Raw genomic sequence first — 24931 nt, forward strand, 5'->3', positions numbered from 1 at the left:
TTCCTCGTTTCATAACCCTTTGAATTTTGAGTCTCTTCTCTGGGTCCTGCGGGAGAGAAGGTTACTATTATTAATGGATGATGATTAATCACTCTACTGCTACACTCGACTGTCACGTGACTTTAAAAAATCCGTTCTCCAAGTGGCCCTGAATGATTATTTGGAACCCTAACCCTCTAAGTCTAATCTGATTCCAACCCTAACCCTAACTCAATCACTGATCACTATTACTAACAAAAGCGAATGTCGAAACCCTAACCCTAACGATAAATTAGACCAACTTCCTTTTATGGTCATATCACGTGATCGAGACCCCAAGCTATCACAATGCTGGCAAGCATGACCGTGCCTCTTATATTCACAATATACTATTTACCCCCTTTAGTTTTACTATTTACCCCCTTTACTATTTACCCCCTTTATTATTTACCCCCTTTACTATTTTAATTTACCCCCTTTACTATAATTATACCCCCTTTACTATTATAACCCTTTATTGTTTATTTATTTCAGGCATTAAGACTCATCGAAAGTAGTCCAGCAGGCATAATTTAAGTTCAAAATTCTAATTCAATGTCAAAGATGACAGGAATAAGAAATATGAAATAGTTATGTGGAGGTTTTTCAGAAATTTGCGCAAAATACGCGCCAGCATGTTATACGAAATTCGGTAAAAACCCAAAATCGCCATATTCAGGAGCCTTAGAATTGAGTTAGAGATCTGGGCGTCTAGATGTTGACAAAATTGACGGGGAAAAAAGTTTCAAGTTTCAGGAGTATCGGGAAAAGCGTTTTCTGGAACAGGGAACCCCTGTTTCATGTTTTACGACAGATTGCCCTGATATATATATTCAGGGATAGACGCTTTGCCAGTCAATTGTAGCCGGTATTTATATTAAGTGCCCGTAAATTCCAAAGTATAAAAGATACAGCCATTTCTTACCACTGGTCTTAAAGATAATTGTTTACACTTTAGTTTACACTGTATACAAAAGTTATTTGACGTCATTAACACCCCTTGATGACGTCATCAAGTTAACCTTTTTGAAAACTTGATTTTTGACAAAGTAATAATTTTTTTAAATCGATTTTACACCATTAAGGAGTAATTTTATTCAAAATCTGAGCAAATTTTAGGTTGGATAATTGATAATTGTGCAAGCATTCTGAAAATCGACCGGAAAGTTTTACTACCTTGCTCCTTCATAAAGATATTCGCTATTGAAGTTAGTGCTTTATTGAAGAATAATTTAATAAAAACGCTAATTTTACGATATAGTATTCTCTGGTGTTGGGCCATTCCTTGGATTGTGGAGCTCAATTTTGCTTCCTTAAGGTCTCAATTGTGTCATAGGCTAGTTTTAAAGTTAAAAATAAAAAAGTTACACGCCCAAAATCATAGAAAATTGCTAAAATCGCTGAAATCGCTGAAAATTGCTATTTTAACGATTTTTATCAACTTTGGAGTCTTGTTGTGATCCAAGTTCTTTTTGAACTCTTTTGAAACTTTACATGCTTATCAATTAAGTATATATAACATACCACTATGCAAAAATTTAAGGTGATTCAATATTGCTAAAATCACTGAAAATTGCTGTTTTCACCATTTTCTGTCAATTTTGGAGTGCCTTTGTGATTACAGTTCTTCTTGAAATACTTTGAAACTTTGCATGCTTATCAAAATATATATAAAACACCAACATGCAAAAATTTACGTCAATTCAATATTAGATGCGCACGCAACGTCCGCTCAAAGTTTGCACGTGCGAAAGGTGAGAATTTTGCTCATTCGTGATTTCGAACAAATTCTGCTTTGTCACGACAGTTCAATGTCATTATATATTAATTTAATGCCAACTTGAATGAGTATAAAGTGGCATATTCAGTCAGTGATCGACCGATATGCTTACCTAAACACAAGGAAATATTTTTAAAGGAAAAATTTCGAAATCGTTGAAACTTCCTCCTTATTAATGAAGATATCAGTTTATATTTCGACTTTATAAAGTACCCTGTAAAATTACAAAAGGAAATGATATAATAAGTGATGTAATTAATCGAAACTTATTACAATTCGTAAGCCGTGAATGAATGGGAAAAGCGAGCGACCGATTTCATTCTCGGTATCATTTTGAATTTGAGAACGGTCAATCAAATTAATATCGTTTCCTTTTGTTTCGGAAAGAGAGACACTGGCATCGGTCCACTCTACCCATGATTATGGGTTTTGGTCAAAATTATGTATATATACATATACTATATACTATATATATATATATACTATATTATATTATATATATATGTATTATATATATATATTATATATATATATATATATTAATATATATTATATATGATAATTTTCATAGAGATTTGGCGGAATGACAGGCTGAGCGCCGCCCAATATCAATATGTATTGAACAATTCAAATACCTTCGGCTTCTTGCTCAAAGTCAACATTTTGTCAATATTTTCATCTCCATGCAGTTCGTTGAGTGTCCGCCTCGATGTGCCTCCAAACATCGGACTTTGATCTGAGAAAATTAACTAGCTGCTTAAAGTTACAGTTAAAGACTTTTAAAGACTGAATTGGCAAGTATTCATAAATCTTTGTGACTCGATTTTTGGCGTGAGTCGACTCAGTGAAAATTATATAATTACAATGAGACAGCATCAGTATTGCATTTTATAGTTCATACCTGTACTGATGAAACCATTCCAGTACCTCACTGATTTGCCTAGACGTACTGAAGTTGCTAGTGCACTGAACACGCAAAATGTAAACATTATAAATTGTAGTGATACCCTGAAAACCACGGTGTTACCATCTTGATTAGAGTTAAATGGTAGTAGCGAAATATGTAGCTAATAATAAGTAAATAAATAAGCAGCACGTCAGATTGCTGGGAATTCTTGAAACCAAATACGTCAGTTTATCAAATGTTTCACACTTTTCATGCACATGCAAAAAAAGTACAAAATAAGCAATAAGGGTCGATGATTTACTCACATTTCATCAAGTCAATTGACTGAGAGAAGCACACAGACTTGTCTCCCAATTGAGAAGTAGTTGATACTTGATACAGGGTATACCAGCTTTCACTTTCAGTACTCCTAGTAGGAGGAAAAGGTACACTGACCAAGCAACCTTTATAGAAAAACTAACGTGCTTTGCTATTCAAGGCTGACCGGAACTAATTCAACCACAGATCGTAACCTTCCTATATACTCAATTTTTATGACGTCACTTTAAAAATAAAATCTAAAACTTTAAGTAACGAATGATTTAGTCTTAAAATCTACCAGTTATAGTATTTAAAGCGCTGCGTTGCTTTTAGTTTAGACAAATAACATCATAAATACAACTCACTAACCAGCTAGGCCTGGCCTCTTAGTCAAATAATTCATAGAAAAATTGTCCAGTAACTTAAAGGATTTAAAGTAGTCTAATCGCACGAAATGGTGGTAGCGAAACTCTTGACCCTACGGCCTACCCGTATCCAAAACCCAACCCCAAGCATAAGCCCAACCAAACCTTGACAATGATCCTACGTAACCACTTTTGCGTTGCACCCGACCTCACCTGCTCGACTACTGTAGAATTCTTTTCCCGGCCAATCTTTGATTGTGCAACAAGGCTGACGTAACGGCAATATATTCGTGACCTGAACAGATTTTGTCCATTTCGTCCAGACTCTGGAGAACGTGTTTACAATGTCAAGTTTTTAGTAAGTTGTAAAGTGTTTCAGCTGAGGATCCTTTGATCTTCATGGCAAGTCGTGTCATGGCAAATATTAAAATGCAGCTCACGAGTTGAGTAAACTGCGTGGTACTGGTAGTAAAATATACAATATAGCTTGGTATTTGATATTGCACCTTGACAATTTAATTACTGGGCGGCCCCCATGAGGTAACTTGACAAATGTTCCTTAACGGTTCTCTATATTTACTAAGTTAATTCGTACAAATAAAATTCAAAGAGCTACTCTTTAATATTACTAACTTGGTAGTGGTACCATGATGTAATTGTAATGATATTCCTCGTCGTTGGAAGTCGAATGTGCGATCGTCGAACATACTTGTTATGTAACCTTATTTATTATTTAATTTTAACCTCACGCTGGAATAAGGTTTCAGCCAAAAAATGTTAGGATGAGATTTTTAACATTAACAACGATTCACTTTCAGTACTGGGACCCTAAGTTTAAGAAATCATTCGGTAATGCATTAGCGACACTATTACTATTAGTATTATGTCCAATAGAATTAGACTGACAAGTCTCCATTACAGCGTACATTGGACGGCCTTACTAATTCGCTCGCCCAAAAATTTCACGTGACTTTGGTTTTTATGGTTTTGCAGCCGTACAAAACGGTTTTACAATTACATAAACCCTAACCCTAACCATAACCCCGAAGCTATCCATAACCCTTACCAATACCACGACCCTAACCTTAACCCGAGCCCTAAACGATCGAATTTACGTTTTACTAGCCTGTCAAGTGACCAAAACGGTTTTTTGCCCATAACTCTCCAGGGAAGCATTTTTACCCTACGTCATGGGGGGTGATTCGGAATCAGCGTCCAAAATACACCGAATTGGTTCAATTTCATACCCAAAGGGCCTTTTCACAAGAATTTTCTTAAAATTTAGGCGAGCGATTTAGTACTAGTAGGAGCGACATTGGACGCTACAATTGTACTGAACACTGACTGCGAGTTCATCAATCCAATTTTATGAAACCTTCAATTGAAATTCTAGTGGATCATCTGCTAGGTAAGGAGTTATTTGGTGTAGATGAGAGGTGTAGTGACATACTCGTAAATATTTCACCTCGGTGCATTAACTTATTTTATTTCAAGTGCAATCATTAATAATTAAAAAACCAGTATTTTGCTTTTACGATACTTCGTATTATTATAAACTCATATGAACACCAATTTATAAAACATCTTTAACACTTGAGAACACACAGTGGCGTATCATTACGCCCAATACATGGATCAATCAAAATAGTAAATATCATAACCAAACATTCACAGTTTATGAACAGTGCTTTTATAAGTTATGAACATTGTTTATAAAATAATTTCACTCCAAAACGTTGATAACACACTCAATCAAGAGCAACCTTAGCTTTCCATGTAAATCAAGATGTCCAATATCCATTATTTTCGGTTATTGAATTTTAAACCGATCTAATCATCTATTTCAGTGCCCTTGTTTGAACGAATTTGCGAACAGTTTTGGATCCCAAAATATATTTAAAATGGAAAAGGGTCCAATGAATATCAGACACAATGGGCATCTCAAATTACACGAAAATCGAAAACTTGTCTTCGATTTAAAAACATGAAGAATCTTATTTTCAAACAATTTAACAAAACATTTTTTACGATCAAAAACACTCACACCATGGTTTTACAAAGGGTATACAATGGCTTCAATAATATTAACAATAGAAAATCTCCCAAACTTTTTATGAAAACAAAAGCTTTCGTCATATCCTGGCTATTGCAAACGTATAAGATTCAATAGGAAGCTAAGAATTAAATATGGAACATCTACAGAAAGGTGATAAGCCTAAACTTGAAGAAAATGTGGAGCAGAAATTGAGATGACCCTTAAAATGATAACATTAAATTGTGTTCGACAGTAACACAAATTTTTCTCAAATATGAGCTACTTTGCAAGCAGCAGCAGAACAAAACTCGTCATTCGAACATTAAACCGTGTCCAGTGGGCAAAATTTGCTGAATAAATTCAGTCATACATAAGTTAATGAAAATTAAATAAGTTAGCCTTATCAAGTTAAATAGTAATAAATGTTTTAATTAGTAACTTGGTGATTGGTCAGGTCTCTCATAGGGTAACTATAATCATAATAGAACCTTTCTCAAGACATCGTAAATTCAAATGATAACAAAACGGACACCACACGAAATCAAACTTTTAAAACGCCCCAGAGTCAATAACATTTTTGAACGGTAAAAACTCGATTGAAATTTAAAACCGCTGAAACGAATATTAACTCTGATTTGCTTTTTTATCTCCACAGCTGATTGTCAAACTATTGTTATAAGAATGATGATAGAAGATTGATAGTCCAAATCACTCCAGTATTACTGGACCATATGCTGGCGTATCTTTGAAAAAAAACAAATAAATCTGAACCAAAATATTGTGCACCACTACTGTTTAAGTTAAACATGCTCTGAGCCATTCTGCTGTGTCGCAAAACAACATAAATACCAACTACCACGATCATTCATCCGATAACGAGGAATGATGGTCGCTACTGATGGGTAGGCTAAACACGAGAACGGAAGTGTTTCACCTGACCAACGTATCAGTCCAAATCTGCAAATCCTATACTTCAAACCTTGGCCTGACTAAATGGATGTGAGGTTTCCGGATGTGAACATTCCGTAATGTATAAATAATGTGCGAACTAATTTAGGTGACCTCTCAAAACGTTTATATGCCAACAAATATGTTTCTTTTCGAGCGACAATAACTGGGAACTCCTCTCGATTAGGTTCGTTAATGGCCGTGATGACGAATATATCCTGTGATGGACTTATTTATCATCTGCTTTGATTCAGAAACCCTGAAATAAGTAGATTTGTCAACACTTATAAATTTAATTATTAGTAAAATTATTTTTTCTAAAAAGTCTCAATTTTATTGATAACAGAATTCAAATTGGTAAAATTAGAGGAGATAAAAAGATATGTTTCAACTAACCGAGCTGCTCAACAGGATCCTTGGAAGGAGTGTCGGGTGAGAGCGTATTGAGGGTGGTGTTAGGAGTGATGGAGTGCGGAGATATCGAGTGCTGGGATAAGGAGTGCGAGCTCTCGAGTGTCAGAGGAGACAGAGCGGGGGGAGGAGGCATCATGTGGTGAGCACTCATGCTGTACGCGTACTGCTGCTCCTGCTTGATCAGGGTCGGCGAGTACAGTGAGGTCATCATGTCTTCATGCTTGCCCGGCAATATCTGGTGAGAAATTGTGTTAGTTCTGTGCTATTATAAATTAAATTATTTCAGAAGTGGGAAGTTGAAGTTTCACATAAGTCCCGGCGTGGATGTTAAAAAGTTCCAAATAAGGTAATCTCAGTTCCTGAACTAACCTGGCCAGGATGCAACATGTGACTAGGCAGCTGTTGCTGAAGTGAGATCATGTGATCTGGATACCGAGCCCCTGGTACTCCAGCTCCCGTCATCTGATCCAACTCAACCTTCTTCTTTGTGTTCTTCCTGCCAGGTTTCCTGTTCCGGCTCTGGATGGTGTCTTTCTTCATGTTGGGTGGTCGGTTTTGCTGAAGATAAAAGGATTTTTAGGAAAATGTTGTGGATTCAAAACGTAGGTGAAAGTGCCAAGTTGGAATTACTGATTTTTAAATTTTAAGTTTTTCGAAGTTTCGATTCACCACTACCACTACCAGGCCAAAGATGTAATAAAGAGTCCTATTCAGTACCTGATGAAGTTTGTAGTACAATCCGCAGGCGTTGCAGACAGCTTGTCCGGTAGCGTCCCTCCTCCAGAGTGTTGTTTTCTGAGTTCCACAATTGTTACATGACGTGCCTTGTCGCTTGTTGCTGCCCGCCTGAAATAAATCACATGGTCAATAATCTTGAAAACTCCTCTATCAAAGCTATCACAAAGTTTTGAACCTGATCGATTTTAAACATGATTTAAATGTGGTCTAGACGGGTAAGAGGTCTACTTCTGGCACGGTACGATACCGGTCTAGTTGTCATGGTACCCTAGTTGTCATGGTACCCTATAACTCTAACCAAAGGATTTGCCTCCTGCCACAAAAACAACCACCAATTAGAGCTTGTTCGTGCTAAGTACAATTCACTCCTCCCACAAGTATGTGACAAACGATGAGCCCCCGCAGTAACTCATTGAGCCACAGGGGCGGGGTGCCCGGATTAGTCAACTCATCAGTTCCCTTCAATCTGAGATTCATCCCCTCCATTTAACGAGGTAATCGTTTAATTGAAGTGGTAACCGAATGAACGGCGATTGCAGCTGATAAGGGAGGACCAGGGCTGGGTGTGACCGATTTTTGTTTAAAATGAAGTTATGGTTAATGATTCATCGAATAATTACCGGCCTCATAACTCATGAAGAGAGTAAATTATGTTTGCAAAAAGTATTATAATCAGGGCAAGATAATTTGCGGGGAGGAAGACCTTTCAGAGGATAATTTGAATCTCGGAAGCCAGTACTAATCCAGGTAAGATAAGACGGCAAGTTCATGTAGTCTTGGGATCACCGCCCCGTCTTGTAAAATTATTATGTGCAGCACTTAAAAAAATGAACATGTATAAATATATTGGTTGGCTGAATGGCTGATCCCAAGAGAACACTATAATAGTAGACATGTGAACATGCCGGGTAAAGAAGACAACATTCCCCGCTCCTGCAGTTCCGGGTCCTGTCCCCACGCTCGTGCTGTGTACCACGGTGTGGGGTGTTGTCATGTGTCTTTCTCAACCCCAGACACAGGTGCTACGATCTAGTCCTTATTTTTAGCTATAACCTCACTAAAATCAACATATCGCGTGAAGCGAAACTTCAACAACATCCCCCAAAATATATATCTTTTCACAATTTCCCGGAATCAGAAACTAACTCCATTGTTCAACCTACTGATACTGAAAATCAGTAGATCATTGTTCTAATCCTGCAGATACCGACTTATCACCCTTCCCAATCACAAGTGTCATAATTCGTCGCAACTGTTTTTGAAAGGTGCTATCCCCCGCGGCACGTGTGCCTAATTACAGGCCGCGCTCGATCCCGAGGATCTGACTTGCCCTGCTGTGCCACGCCGTGATAAGCCCTCTCCCTCTATACGCGGTGTGTGTGTGTGAAAAACCGTAATTTAAAACCCTAATTCACTTTTTGTTTGACAGAGTTCCTTATCAGTGGGATGATCTAATAGACCTGCACTACTACTGGTTCCCGGGAAGTCACGTGACCGTGTACTTGTCTCTGATTGGCTGGCCAGGGAGGCCGGAGTGGAGCAGTTTTTGGTGAAACATGTGCAAGGAAGGTAACCGAGTTAGGGGTCGGGGCTGGTAATGAAGTAGGAGCACGGTACTGCCTCTCCTCATGCACATGGTGTGTTCACACGTGGCCATGAATAATGGGAGGAGACTGCCCCCTGGCACTGTCAATGTCTCACAACAGTCAACAGATGATACTTCTGTTAAGAACTGATAGGGACAGGGTAAGTACTGATAGGGACAGGGTAAGTACTGATAGGGACAGGGTAAGTACTGATAGGGACTTGGTATTACTTAGTCCCTATCAGTACTTACCCAGTAGGTCAGTACTGATAGGGACTAAGTAAGTACTTTTAGCCATGAGCTGGTGATGTGACAAGATGATCCGTCTACGTTCCTTTAAGAACGACCGACAAACAAATCGGACAATAACGATTGATCTGGTGACGATTAACTAATAATCTGGTGACGATTAACTAATAAGTAATATCCTCTAAATGAGCCTCTGTTAACTAGTTGGGGGAGGGTTGAGGATGGAAAACCAGCTTACCAACTGCTTAACAAGTTTACTCTCAGATAAGATCTGATCTTAGCACGAGGAAATCAAGATCAATCCATCTGGCTAGACTCAAAAGATACGACGCTGTTTCAAAACGTAAGGTGGCCGAAATGGAACAGGTTGAACACTCTCGTGAATCTGCATATCTTCATCTCCCGTGAAGTTAAAGTAATTTACCCTATTTTACTTTACCCCTGAATGAGCAACTTTTGGTACAACATGACTTCAGATGGCACTTCAGCCTCATCATGACAATCACACCTGACTAGTGGCGCAATGTCTGCTTTTAGCCCATCGAGGCAAGTTTTGACGTCAATTTCTAGAAAGAGGGACGTGACTTCAGAATCCATTTATTTTTCATGACCGGTTTTGAAGTCACCGTTACTTACTTCACCAAGCGATGACAAATCAGGTTAAATAAATCTGAGGCTGTCAAATGACGGCGGAGGAATAACAGGTAATATTACAAAATTATCCACTTTCAATATCAAATATTGAATTTGACGAACCACAACATAGCTCACTCCGATAGGTCATTAAGTTCAACCCATTATGTAATGATAATGAGACAGGCTGGAACAATGCCTCTTAATTGTCCCTCTCCTTTAAAGGTGCTACAATAAGGTCCTGTGTTTGTGGAGGAGGAAATGGATTCGAGCTGGTAAATCAGTTTATCTCGTTATGTAGTTGTATGCCATCAGGGTGCCCGTGACAGGGGCCCCAAATTAGCACCTACAACTCTCCACCGCCATCACTCACACAAAATATTAATATTGTTGAAATGTGACAATTTGGTGGGGGAGTTTGCAATGCTGACAATGATCGATGCAGTTTACAGCCAGAGTCTATCATAGTTAGAGCTCAGAACACGCCAACAAACTCACCCTGCCCGCCAATTGGCGCTTCAACGTCACGTGGCCTGTGAGAAGGATCACGTGACCTGAACACTGCCTCCCCATTGGCCAGCCTCTCCTCCACCATTAAGCGCTGTGACGGGTGTTGATAGATCACTGCCGATCTTAGCCGCGTAACTTGTCCGGTTTCCAATCATGGAGGGGAATTTTCCATGTGCCAAAAAGTTGGTATACGTCTGTCAGAGAGGAGGGGGGAGGACGGACCCGACAAAGTGCCGCCGAGTGTGGGGAGGTAACTCACACTGTGCGGAGAGGTAGTGCTCGCAACTGAGTGCCGATAGTGTTTGTGGAAACCTTAACACAGCTCCCAGCTATTGACCTTTGTCTTTCACTATGTTATACGATGTGATTATCAGTGGTGGAGGACAAAGGACATCGCACATATTTGCAAGATAAAACAACGGGCACAAGCTAACAATATGTCAAATGGAATGCTTGTCGAGGACAAGCAACAAGCTTTTTATCTGACACTTAAAATTTAATAAACGAGTTGATAATCAATTTCACTCTTCCATCCATTGTTTATCAGCATTCGAAAATTATGCGGTATCCGGAGATAAAATAGAGCGCGTGCGAGAATAAGTTTAAACTTGAGCCATAACAGGAGCTTCTATAATTACCGGAACAAGATAATGTCTTCTGATTTTATCTCCATTCCTATGTCGTATGTTGTAAACAGAAGCATGAACTGTACTGTGGTTGCATACCTCTAAATTGGCACTTGACAGGGTGGTTTAGTGATTGTTAGGGATAAGACTTATTTTTTGCATTTAATGCTTTTTCGTTTTTAATCTCACACAGCTTACTTACTTAATGACCAGAAAGATAATATTAATTCACGTGATCTTCAAAAGCAAATACCAAAAGTTAGACAGTGAACCTATTCAAATTAGCATTATTCGTAATCTTTGAAAAGATAGCAAAAATAAACCGTATATTGTTGAATTAAAATATAAATTTAAGTAGAATTAGATTACGGGTCAAAGACCACTTAAATGGAAAAATTTGGTTTTTTGTGCAAGTAAAAGGAGATTATGGCGTATTTAAATTTGAAGATTGGAAATTTCACGACCGAGAGGATTCACAGTCAATAGATAATCCTCAACACGTGATGAGATAGGAACCATGCTAGAATACTGAATTAGGTCTGTGGTGAGGTGAAATAATTGTAGCTACTTTAAATAGATAAGGTGTCCCATTCGTAATTGATAATGGTTTCTTTATCAAAGTTTGTTAGCTGGCGACAGAAGAGATTTCCCATACTCATTTAAGGAAAGGAAGTTGTGAAAATTTGGCATCAGATTTAATCAATCGCCGTCCATTAAGATTTTGCCAAGAATATTGGCATTTTGATAAGGAAATACTCCGCAAGCATTTGGCAATGTTTAAGTTTCTATTTTTGACTTAAAAGGTTAGAATATCATAGTCAGTATGACGTTTCTCGTAATTTTCCCACAAAGTCAAGTATTTTTAGACCTCAACTTCCTTGTTGGACCAAAAACTGATGAAATTTAGAGCGCAGCTGTTTTTTGATTTTTCTCCTTCAAAATAAAATTAGAATTGTGACCAATGAGAGCGCTCCAGGCATTAGCGTGACTCATAGTCCCCTACACTTGATCACGCTTACATATGATCAAATTACCAGATTTTAATACTAAAATAACATGCAAATTCGATTATCCCAACAAAAAACCCGAGCAGTCCAGTTGAATGAAACCCTGGGATTCGCTGCCCGCACTTAATTCAAAAGTTCATCTGTTGTGAAGCAGATGGTCATTGTCCATTTTCAGAGTTTCTCATTGGCCATTTTCTTATCTCTTAGGGTAACATGATTAGGGAAAGTTTAATAGGGAAGCAGGAATGTTTCCATTTAAACAATGACATTTATTATTCGAAATATTTGGACTAATGACATGAATGGCGCTGAGAAAAATGAATTTCCCAGCATAATAAAATTGCTGAAAAATGATTCCGAAATTGTAGCAGTTTCCTATTACCTTTCACCGAAAAAAAAATCTATATTCTAGCGTACATTTACGTAAAGCATGAATTCTGTGAGATTAACTGTTGAAACACTGAAACAGTTCAAACAAGATTTTAACGAGAATGAAAGCTTAGAGTCATTATCTTCTAGTGCATCCCAAAAAGCCCTTGAAAATAACCATCATGATCTGAGACAGGCTACTCCCAAACTTGACCACCAAAGGACTCCCTAGTCCCTAAAAACCAATAATATCTTACAGGACAGATATCAGTTTGGTACAAGGTAAGAAGACGTATTACAGTACAGGTCCTAAGTTTAATTTTGACTCACCATTCTCCTCTTGGTATTCTTGCTGGTTCTAGTAGCCGGACTCTGGACAGCATACTGGGAACAGTTCTCACACAGGCTCCTCCCTCCGCTGGTTTTGTAAAGGGTGGTGGTGTACGCACTGGCGCTGCACTGATAACACTCTTTCGAGCGGTCTGAGGAAGAGGCGTTATGAGTACAGCATCACCAAATTGTTAAATCAAAACAATTGTTTCCCTCCGTGCGCGAGAAGGGTCAAATGGATCAGGCATGATAAATATATCCCTTGCTCACTTGGTACCAGTATAGTTCCGGATGGTTGCATCTAATTCTAAAGCATAGTTAAGCGCAGTGTAGACATATTTAGAAAGGCGTGTGGTTTGTAACTTTGTACAAGACAGGTCACACGTCTCAGTGCTGGGCTAATAATCCCCGTTTCACGGATTATTCGACCAACATTTCGACATAATGAAACCATAAAGCCCAGGGAAACTAAGAAGTTTGAAAGTTGGAGTTTAAACAGAAGAGCTGATGGGAAGTAGTACTCTGCTAAACAATCCACTGAGGTTGACGCTTATGTCATGTCATATAACCAGCGATGAGAGCTCACGAATTCTCCATCACACGCGCGTGCACAATTAACATTTAAAAGTGTTTAAAACAAATGAGCAGTCACAATCCGGCCTGTTTCCAGTTAAAAACATAACAAGACGAGATGGCTCACCTTGGTAGAAGCTGGACTTTGAGGGGCAGGTGTAGGGAGAGAAGGGAGGGTACGAGGCGGCTACTGAGGTCGAGGTAACACTGTAGGGGTAGTAGGGAGTCGTGATCACTTCGTACCTGAGGACAGCACAGGTCAGTAAGCTCCCTCGACACATATTATTGAATATCTGACCTCGTGTAAGAGGCCCTTTCATCGCCAAACCACCCGAGTTATCCATCATTAACGCGGAACTGCACACTTGGCAGAGTGCCAAGATCTGAACGTGGTAGTGTTGGACCTTACACCTACTCGACACTTACACATCATTGCAGTGCATGGGTTCTGATGTACCAAATATATAAAATAATGTTAGATAAGCTTGTGCCGGACAGCTGGGTGATGATGAGTCGTTGTCCGGGTATAATTGCCTCGCACTCGATGAGCACCAATTAGGAATAACCTAACGTCTCAGTTTTGGTACTCAGTATGTACGAATATCTAACATACCCCAATCTCCCCAGATCTCCACCATATACAAGATACCAAAATACTACCCTCCCTAAAACCCACCAAGTGTTATAACTTGTTCTAACCTGCTATCCTTGACATCCTCCCCAATGAAGGTGGTGCTGGATACAGATCTGTCCATTGTAACGTCCTCCTTGGTCTGACTGTTGGTGGTGGGTGGAGACAGTGAGTATCCTTGTTTAGAACTGCTCGGGGACAGCGTCCACGGGTCCGGACTTGCTGTAATGGTTACCGTTAATTAATGTGGCAAAAAAAGACAATATTAGTTCACCAAATAACGTTCAGATTCACGTGTAGATAGACTTTTAAGATAAATGTGATTTAGTATTCCAATAATTAGTAGATAATTAGTAGACATTACCTGTCATAGGGGCGGCACTGAAGGGGGTAATCCAAGCTGGGTCACTGCACGCTCTTACAGTCGGAATGCTCGTGTTAGAAACCCTCCCTGAAGTAAAACCTTGTCAATAACAGCTCTAGTGAGTTACTAGTATACTTACTTACTAACCGGTTTAGATCGCCAGATAATTTTGGGCGTCAAAACAGATGCAGTCGGACATTCCAGTGATCTTAACATTGTCAGAGGAGTGGGAATTAGAGCGTGATAACGCCCACGTGCAACAGTTAACGTACCAATATAGCCTGTTATAACTGATAAATCGGGTTGTAATTGTCTCCCTTCCGTGCACGGCTTGATGATTGATCACGGCTTTAAAGTGTTGGCTAAATATGGGTCATCTGAGTATCGGGCTATTAACAAGTTTCCTTATCTACAATACCACTTTTAAACCCTAATCGTTTTTTAAATTTGAGGTACTGGTAATGGATTGGATTAGATGAACAATACTGCTGAAGAATTGTAACATTAAGTATTGTAACAAGTCACAATTAGGGGTTTGACATGGGCTCGCATTATCTTTAAATTAACTTAGCCCAGGTTACAGTCGTGGTGAAAAAGAATAAAATCACAGCAGTGTGTTTCAAGATAAATAATAAGATTTGGTGACCAGTAAAGATCATTGTGCAGTTAGACTGATCACTGCTTCTGCTACGACTTAATTTTCCTCCAAAATATATTGTCACTTGATCACGATGACAATCTAATTAAAGATAACAGGTTAGAGGTCAAAAGAATAAAAGAAAACTGAAAATACTGACCAGCAGCGGCAGGAAGAGGCATAAAGGGCCGGCCTTGAGAATAGGCAGAGTTCCATTCAGAAGAGGTCAGGGGTTTCGCCTCTGGTTCGGGAAATATGCTGCTGAAATAGCTCTCCACGTTGTCTAGCTTCAGGATCTCCAAGTTAGCTGGTGAATTCTGAAACATTGGGTAGCATTTAATAATAATCTTAAACGAAACTTATTTTCCGCAAAAAATAATCTGATTTTCCAACAGATTGAAAAAGAGGCTCAATTCTCTAAATCAGGGAAAAGGAAATAACGGTAAAGTAACAGATAATTAGAGCAGGCTGCTTAAAATAGCAAATATGTTGAAAGCTTAGTGACGAAGGACCTTTTGAAGACGTTTAACTTCGCCGCATAATCTGACAACTAATCCCTCAAGATCATTCTTTGTCATTTTCCCGATAATTTTCCCGGCTTCCCCCTGAGCGATCGTTTCGCTCGCTGAATCGCCACATGTAGATTTGTTTTGGCTCGAGTCGCTGGAACTTTCTGTGTTTAAACTTTCAGTGGCCAACCTTTTAGAAGCCGAACTTTCACCAGTCGAAATATCAGTGGCCGAATTTGTAGGGGCCGCACTCTCAGGCTTTGGGGAAGGCCATGAATTTCCTGGCTTTAATGAAATGGAATCTTCAGTAAGGCTGGTTTCTGTAGCTTTTTGTGGAGAAGAGTTTGATATAAGTCGTGTTTTACTGCGTAGTAACATTTAAAGTGGCAGGAGACGATAACACAAAAACTCGGTAAAATACTTGTAGAAATGGATGATACTCTCTCGAATAACGCTGTAAGGGACGTGGGTGGTTTGTGGAAGAGTGGAGCCGCGCTGTCGCGCTTTCTGGTGTGGAGCAGATGGTGATAGTGGAGGAGGCGTTAATGTACTATTTGACGGCGTGTGTAATAGTTTTGTGTGTAAAGTATGATATAGATTTTGGTGTAGTGTGTGTGCTATTGCTGGCCCTAGCTATGATCGTATTTACATTACGTTAAATTCCTAGCTTTTATCGCTTCGTCAGGGTGTGTCCGTCAAATGCCATTTATGATCGCATTGCTCAGCAATATACCTGATCAGGAGACGATGTATTTGATTTTCTGTCTGTCTCCTCCCCCTCTGAAACTATGTCACGAACCTCCAACTGGGTCGGACACACTGCATTGTATGCAGCTGCAAACTCATTAGACACCAATGTATAGCAGCCGTTAACTTGTTTGTAAAGTTTGCGAATAAAACTACGCTGGGCCATATTTAAACTCATGTGGTCAATTATTAAGCGAACTAATTCTAAACAGAGGATTATTTAAGTTACGAAAACTGACCCTATTAATGCTCGCTGTTAATGTAAAATGGTCGATTTTGCGTTACGATAAGAGTTATCTTGTCGGCTTATTTCAATTCTAAGAAAATAACCGTAATTTACCCATTTCTTTTTCTTATCAGTTTTTTTGCCATAAATTTTAAACGGTATGTTCGTTATTGCTTGTATTCATCAAAGTTTGTGCCAGGCTAGCTCAGAATGGATAATTTCATTTGGTGAAAGCGTCAAATAAAAACGCGAAAGAAGTAATATATGACATAACTATCGGAATTATCTATTATGTCTACAACAAGGTATAGTTATACTATATCTATCCGATAGATCCCTCGAGATATTTAAGTTTAATTGACAACCATTTCTCTGAAGAAATTTCCATGTATTTTGAAGCCCAAATGGGTTTCCGTGAATCTACAAAATCTATTTCAACTTAACTTAGATTTAATTTAATCTCAAATCGGTCTAAATAACAATTGTTATAGAATATGGAGATCTGACAGTAGGTACCTGATCACATAAGATAACATTGTCCTTAATACCACGATACTGAATTAATTCCAGAGATAGCCCAGACTGTGTGGTTAATCAGTACATTTGAGTCTGAGAGAAACCATATTAATTATTGGTTAATTAATAGTGTATGTGATGGGTAGTGAGAGGATTGTTGTTCACACTAGATACTGCCAGTATCTTACGGACGGTGTGATCTTTTAAGTGATTCCAGTATGTTAAACTCTGCGATGAACGATGATGCATAGTTTCTATGATTGATTGATAAGTATTATTGCTTTAAAAGAATTTAAACTGAGTTTGAAAATTATTCCTCACACGTGGACATCATAGGATTGAAAAGGCATGCTGATTCGTTGGGATGCAGGAATTTACCCGATACTTGAGGCGACAAAAGGACAAATTCTGCAGCAGAAACAGGAGACGTAATAGCTCCAATTGAAGAACATAAAACAAAGAAAAATAATGGCTTACTATTTGAACTTACCAAGTCATGGGTCTGTTCGATAAAGTCCGTTCCTGGTCGGGGGCTGGCGAATGCGCTTGCTTGTGATCCTAAGCTCACTGCCCTTCTTTCCTCCCTGAAATAAGGTAAGATTAGTTGTGATGGTCAGGAGATACAGTCCTCGTTTGTCAGTTTGTAAGTTTGTAAGTTTGTAGGTCAGTGTGAGTTTGTAGGTCAGTAAGTTTAAAGCGAGTTCTCGTACAATTGTGAACAATTTTGTTTGCATGAATTTTTACAAATTTCCAGACTCTTCTGTAGCACTAAAATTCAAACTTAAATGTTCCGTCCCATGTGCGCTTGGCTGACTAACCCATTGCGAGAACACATGATAGCAGCATTTCTAAGGTTCTGTAGGGACTGAACACGTGCCTTTTCATTATTAAGAGAGAAAGCAAAGGAGAGAGAGTTGCTGAGTTTCCTCTCCCTAGAACTCTTGGGCGGACTAAATTGTGCCAGGAACACATCTCGAATTATTCGCTCATCAACCTCCTCCTCCTCCGCTAAAATTGTTCGTACGACTGTTATTGCCGGACGGACGACGTTAACTTTAGAGGTCAATATTTAGCAATGGTCGTGTTACAATCTTGCGTTTCTTTCAACAAAATTTCTGATTTTTCTTATTAGACTCAGTTATGAGTTATGAGAACGTATAATACCTTTTGTTTTTTTATAAAGTTTGCGGATAAGACTCCTCTGGGTGACATTCAAGTTTGCCGTCATAAGATTTATATACGACCGAAAAACTGAAATTTTAACTAAACGTTTAAGCAAATCTAAAACGACTTTCGAGAAATCAGAAAGTGAGCTGATCGTATTGTGTTGTCTTTTAAATCTAGAGATAAAAAGATTTATCGACTTTTTGAGTAAATAAAGTTAGCTAATCGTGTTTGGTTATCTTTTAAAAGTAGAGATAATACAATTTAACGATATTTTGAGTGTGATAAGATTTACTTTTAGATTTTTACAATAAAAGTTAACGTTAAAACATGTTCATCGATCTTATCCGATAAACAGTTAAAGTTAATCTGGTGTAAATGCCTTTAGCTTTACTAAAAATCGTATTGAAAATGGTAGATTTAAATTCAATGTGTGCAGTGTGTAATGAATCGTTACTGTGACCACAAACGTAACAAATGAATACCTATGTTTGTAATATTAATACTAGTTGTATAATCATCGTCCTTCAAAGACAGTGTAAAAAAACTGGAAAATTCTACCGAATTTTCCATTTCCTTTCCGTTCTGAACAAATTATAGGCCCATCCTCGTCTCATTTTATCAACTCGTATTTCACAGTTTTTTCTCTACCAATTTTCACCTCTTAATTCACTCTCAGTCCAGGATTCCAAATTTACCGTAGGGTTTTACTTAATTGATATAATTATTATTATTGTAAAGGCTACCTATTTAACGCTACCAATTAGTCATATGTAATGGGGTATTGTATGATGGATGTAGAACTAAGATTATAATGTTGATAATGAATACGGCTCTCTTTAATAATTGGGTTTAATTGATTTAATTGATGTACTTACACAAGTGATCCCATAATGATACGGTCCACGCTTTGTCAATTAAACTCTTGCTAGAAACAATAATTTTTAGAACTTAAAACAAAAAAGTCGATACGTGAATAATATCAAAACGGAGGCAAACATTACCACAACAAAATTAAAACCTGAGTAACGAGGAAGCGTTTTAAAAATAAGCGAACAGAAGCAATGTAAAATACAACGATATACCCCCTAAACGGGGCCGGACTTTCCAGCGGGGCAGGCAAAAGTGAGCGTCCGAGTAAGTTGTCATGGAGTGGGCCCAGTAAATGTGGGTTCCAGTTTCAGGAATCTGGGACCGTCTAAAGTTAGACGTTAAGTAACTGTGTATCTAACGCAAATATAAAAGTGGAACTAACGAGCTTGAAACGGGTTGACGATTGACAACGTGTGAGGAGAGGCACTGAAGTAGCTTAATGTCCGGGCAAACAGCTGTCGCATTATTTACGATAACAATTATAATTCCGATCAATATCCAGCATAAATACAACGAGTTTAAAAGTAGCTGAAAGTTGCGAATGCAGCATGAGAAAGATCCCGTACCAATTCGTAAACCATTGGTTCAAACAGTTAAACAGGGCTGCGTGGTTTGTAGGGTGAGAGCTGGCCGTATATAATTCGTCATGGCAACAGTTGCCAATGTGACGAGGTGGGTACGGGCTGGTTGCGGAGGATGACACTGGTAAGGTATCGGGCCGGGAGAGGAGACTGTCCGGGAGATGGTGGTGCAAACATACACTGCCCCTCACTAATTAACACCAACCAGCACTGACTAAATTTAGTCCGGTTTACCGAGGACCTGGAACAGAATACATACAAGGTTTTAAGGTGCCCGTCTGCTGTCTGTTGCCAGATCCTCCCGTCAGCGGGATTAAACTTGATGTCATCAAAACAATCTGATCATACTTGCCAAGAAAAAAACTTAATGTAGCCAGTTAGCAAAATGTTTTGATGTCACCATTATCAGAAAGGATTAATATTGTGATGGTATAGGTGTAGCGATTAATTTTCACGAAAACTTGTCTTATAAGGCTATTGATAATTCTGCCTGCCATGGCAAAGGTTTTTATCTTCCTTTTCCTTTTGTTGATTGGAAATAAAGTTACTCACATACAAAACAGTTTGGCTTTATAGATTCATGATTTTTTCAAGCGTTTACGAGGTATCAATTTAGCGTCAGAACCTCCCACAGAAACCTCTATCATTTTTGACAGCAACAGATTTCTTTGGCAGCAACTATATGATTCGATACATCGGCAAAAGTGAAAATTGAAAGTGTAAAAAATTTAAGAAACATTTCCCGGGTAAAAATCAGACAACGGGGGAGTGACCTAAGAATTAGAGGGGATAGTGATAATTGACTATCAATCGTTCTGACTCTAGAGATCTGTAAATAAAGAGTCCATACAAGAACAAGAATGCAGAGCCTTCCATTTCATGATTCACAAACTACGCTGCAACTCCAAGGATGTCGTAACTGTTAATTAGATATGGAGCGTCAAAAACATTGCTAATGTCGGGAGGCGACTTGTATCTGAAGTAAGGTGACTCGATATATATCTATATTTTACAATGATGTAACTTCGGATCCATCCATTACAAATTACTGTTCGGATCAAGGCAGTGAAACTAGAAGGTGTTAAGAAACGGGTGGTGAAGCTATTGATCTTTAATTTGAAACATCAACCTCAGAACCTTAGGACTCAAAAATTGCGTGAACGTGGAACGTTACTATAAGTATAACTAAACAAACTTTGCCCATCAGAGAGAGAAACCCAAATCAGCAAAAACTTAGAGGTGCAACTGTCTGCAAAGAGTTAGAATGATGAGCGACTAACAGACTATGAAATACAAGATGACGGATTTCGAGAGGAGGTCGAGCCATTCTAGTGTGTCAGGGGGCCGGTTTTAATTTCTGGCCTGAGGTTCTTGTGGAGCCCACTAGCCAGTGAATTGCCTAATTAGGCAAGTATCTGAAAGAAATTCAACAATGGGGGATCATTTAATTAGGGGCAATGTTTTTACCTGAACTTGAGCTATGTCGTTAGATGAATATTAAGCAAAACGTGATAATCATTTGCTACAAAACGGGGCAATTAACTAATGTAACATATCATTGGAGCCGTAAGATCAGAAATCAGAATGGAAGATGGAGCTTATTTTAAGAGATCGTCCCATTTCATACCTCATGTAAAATGTACAAACTGTATATTTGAAGTGCCAAAAAATCTTTGTCAACGATATTGATAAATAATCAGTTAAATATGTTCTATCGAAAAAAACTTCGCCTGAAACAAGATAATCTCTGGCACTACACTGCCCGGAAAAGGAACGATGTATTGGTTAAGGAACCGAGAGAGGCCGGCCATGGTATAAAGAGAAAGAGTCCCGCGTGACAACGCCGTCCTCAGTGCTGCACTGGCCGATGAATTCATCCTCTTGGTCCGCTAATAGCATTAGGGTATTGGAGGACACGTGACATCGCGCGCTAGTCACGTGCTAGGTCAAACCACGTGATCAGTGGTTGACGTTACATGACCCTCATGATCAGGCCGCGTGTGTGAGGGGTTTCCTTTCCCTAATTTTTGGGAGATCGACTCTCACACTTGGTACCAAAAATTAGGGAGATGTTCAGGGTGGATACAGGTTGATCTTATCTTCCTACGATATGACTAAAATATGGTCTTCATTGCGTCATTTCGCCATTCTGGAAAATTCTAGCTTGCACAAAAGATAAGCTTGGTGAATTAAAATGCAATCTTGATAATACAGCTTGTTGTGATATAAAAGTTTTGTGAATGAAATTGTATTCCAACAAAAAGCTTCGGTAACAACCAGACACTGTAAAGTGTAAACTAAATATTAACGTAAAATTAATTCAAATTTGAAACTTGCAGCACGTAACCTCGAGAAGAGAAATTTAAAACCGTCTCTTATTTGGTTCGGGAATGTTCTTGTGTAATCGTATTAGCATTAAATCTCACAATTTAATCAACTTAACGAGCTCAAGCTGAATTATTGCCCTTTATACTTAATGTAATTTGGGCGAACCAATGCAAGTTTGCACATACATCTAAGAACAATACTTACATCTGAGGCGTCAGGTATAAAATATCGAAGTCAGAGAGCTAATAAAGAAAAAAAAAGAGACCGCAATTATGATAACTTCTCAAAACAGAAAGTACCTTATACAGCAAGTATAATAAGATAATACAAGTTTCTAAAATGTGTCTTTATAGTCTGAGGTGTTTTCCCACGGTACCTAGGGTCTAAAATTCAAGTTTAACGGTTTTGCTGTTCACGTTGCAGGACATTGTTTATTTATCGATATAAATTGACCATGACAGGGAAATGATTAGTAATCATTTCTAAAAACTGATAAGAATTTCATATGGCCTCATTTAACAAATTTACAGTTAAATTGCTAAATGCAAGTTACAAAGATTATCAAATTTGATTAAATTTCTGTTTTTAAGAAATTAACAGATTAACACTGATAACACAACCTGCTAGATTAAAGTTCTTCACAATAACACTTACATTTGTATTTAATGACGACTTTAATGTTAACTTTCGTGACTTTATCATCTGTACTATTAATACATAATTATAATATGCAGCATGGTATGCGTACTCACTATAACAACTCATGATAACACGTGTTTGCGTCATAACTGCTGCTCTACAATCACTGTGTCTTTTATCTGTCCCTTGGTCAGCTCAAACGTGACTTATTCATGTCAGAACGACCTGATCGTGTGATAGCCTTTGGGAAATTAACTTTTTGCAGAAAAATAAGAAATTTTCCTGCCACAATTCACAGCCCAATTCACAGCTCTCCCTTTTTATTCAATTTCTCTGTTTTAACCGGGTGGGAAGAACCCAGATAATGATTTCAAATCCGTTTCTCTCGGCGGTGTCACGTGCTGTTCTTACAGGTTCCTTGTGCGTCATTGTCACCCTCTGCTGGGCCCGCACGCTACCCCTCAGTATACACCTCTACACCCTACCCTCCTAACCCATCTCGCTGTTAACTCATCTTAATGGAAAGGAACCTCTCCTTCCTATTCACTGCACGTGCGAACCAGACCAAATAAGTTCTTAAATGAGATAATTTCAGGTGCATCAAAATTACGGCATTATTTGATTTATCAGGTGCGGGTTTTAAGAATCAGCTCTCATTTAAATGTGTTAGTAAATCTGTTAGTCATGAATTTAGTCGTAAATATTCCAAATAAATTGACGTCATTTCATTTCGACGTTCTGTAAACTTCTCGTCTTCCCAAATTATGCAAAAAATGTATAATCACGATAAACTTGAAGGGGGCCGCAAGTTATTACTTGCTCTGTGATTCATGACTGCCACTACTTATATATTGTATTGTACAATACAATACAATACTTATAATACTTAAGTACACTTCTACAAATGGTTCAAATTATACCTCATCAAAAGTAGCTAAACGGTAAAGTTGAGATCATTACAGAATACTGCACTTTAGATCTGCATTACTCTTTAATCATGAAAAGCGACGTTGATAATTCTAATCAATCTCAGTTTACAAGCAAAAAAAGCATGCGAAGATAAGGAATGAACTTACTACGAAGAATTGGGAGATGTCATATGGATAATGGATATGACTCAAAATGATAAAATTTATACTGATAAGATTTTAGGTTGAAAACACGTTCAAATCATAACCTCCGTTAAAAAGGGATACAGTTCGTCCTAAAGTTAGAATACGTAGCTAGATAAAATCGCGATCCAAGATGCGGTGATTTAAATTGATAGGATACGTTAATAGACAAAATTGTAAATCATATTACCTCTCCGATAATAGTTCTGTCTCGTAGGGATCATATAAAATCTTGCTACAGATGATAAATTGCGTACTGATTCGTGAAATAGTTTATATATCGCATGATCATGATTTCATAACTCACCTCTTATGTTTAGTATAGTAGTTTGATTGTCTGCTTTCTCCCAATGACGATGATTTCTCATAAAGTTGAACAACCAATCTAATTTAATTGAATAATGGTTCAAAGGCCAAAGCATTACTATATTGTATTCAAGTTAGCCAGTATCCATAGTGTATTTGCGCTTGTTTTCATTTCCTGATTCCTCGAGTTAACTTCGCTGCTCTTCCTTCCCTATTATGAAGTCCGCACTCCATGATCTTTGTGTTCCAATCTGTTTCAAATTTATAGAAAGTTCCCACCACTTGAAAACAAAAACAATGCAAGTCTTCCACGCGAAGTATCGCAATAAAAAGAAAGCGTAGCTTGTGAAAATCCGTTAAGATTCTTGATCACAGAGGATCACGGGGATAGGAAACGGAGAAAAGTGAACTGTTGCACAGCAACGAATGTGAAAGGGATGATAACAGAAAGATCTTAACAATGCTAAAACACGGTTTCATATTAACACTTGATAAGATTTTACTGATAAAAGTATTAATTCCAGGCCTGTAAATAACACGGTCCCAGATTCCCGGGCCAAGATATCGTGATAAATTCTCACATTTAGTACTTACCAGCATATTCCCATAAATTAACATATTAATACTCACATTGAAATGCAGGAGATGATGAGTTACAATCAGTTTAGGAGACTATAAACAGAGTTAACCAGGACTTGCTGCAAAACAGCTTCTAAAGAACGAGGTGTGTTTCTCCCTCTCTCTCTCTCCCTCTCTCTGGGTCCTGTCATATGACACCGAGTTACCCTGACCTAGACCCACCTCTCTCCAATCAGCCCAGGACCCTGAACCCACCGTGACGTGACATTCTGCCCCGAACTGACATGGTACTCTCTTTCCACCAATTCGGAAGAAAGCGGGAGGTTGCTTGA

At 38.4% G+C, this 24931-nt stretch overlaps 1 protein-coding gene across 7 annotated transcripts; it reads right to left on the minus strand.

Annotated features, from left to right (window-relative positions):
* Positions 1–4893: 4893 nt before the first annotated feature.
* Positions 4894–24813, minus strand: LOC134815073 (transcription factor GATA-4-like). 7 transcript variants are annotated; one of them, XM_063823539.1, is made up of 12 exons: positions 18182–18321; positions 17836–18025; positions 17508–17601; positions 15180–15336; positions 14383–14469; positions 14087–14240; positions 13515–13630; positions 12815–12966; positions 7485–7613; positions 7137–7325; positions 6750–7002; positions 4894–6612 (listed from the first exon to the last, which is right to left on the minus strand). In XM_063823539.1, exons 1-12 carry the CDS (start codon positions 18243–18245, stop codon positions 6590–6592), a joined length of 1608 nt encoding a protein of 535 aa, XP_063679609.1. In that variant the 5' UTR covers positions 18246–18321; the 3' UTR covers positions 4894–6589. The 7 variants fall into 7 exon arrangements, with proteins under 7 accessions (XP_063679609.1, XP_063679612.1, XP_063679616.1 ...); XM_063823542.1 differs by lacking the exons at positions 17836–18025; positions 18182–18321 and adding an exon at positions 24651–24813; XM_063823546.1 differs by lacking the exons at positions 17836–18025; positions 18182–18321 and adding an exon at positions 24022–24441.
* Positions 24814–24931: the final 118 nt, after the last annotated feature.

The sequence above is a fragment of the Bolinopsis microptera genome, chromosome 5 (assembly GCF_026151205.1).
Source record: "Bolinopsis microptera isolate Bmic1 chromosome 5, MBARI_Bmic_1.0, whole genome shotgun sequence".
Lineage (NCBI taxonomy): Eukaryota > Metazoa > Ctenophora > Tentaculata > Lobata > Bolinopsidae > Bolinopsis > Bolinopsis microptera.

Excerpts from the sequence above, each read along its gene's own strand:
- LOC134815073 (XM_063823543.1), bottom strand. The coding sequence starts at position 15,906 with ATGTTACTACGCAGTAAAACACGACTTATATCAAACTCTTCTCCACAA. Across the intron at positions 13,631-14,086 it reads GAGGATGTCAAGGATAGCAG|GTACGAAGTGATCACGACTC; the intron begins GTTAGAACAAGT and ends TGCTGTCCTCAG. Across the intron at positions 6,613-6,749 it reads GGATCCTGTTGAGCAGCTCG|GGTTTCTGAATCAAAGCAGA; the intron begins GTTAGTTGAAAC and ends TACTTATTTCAG.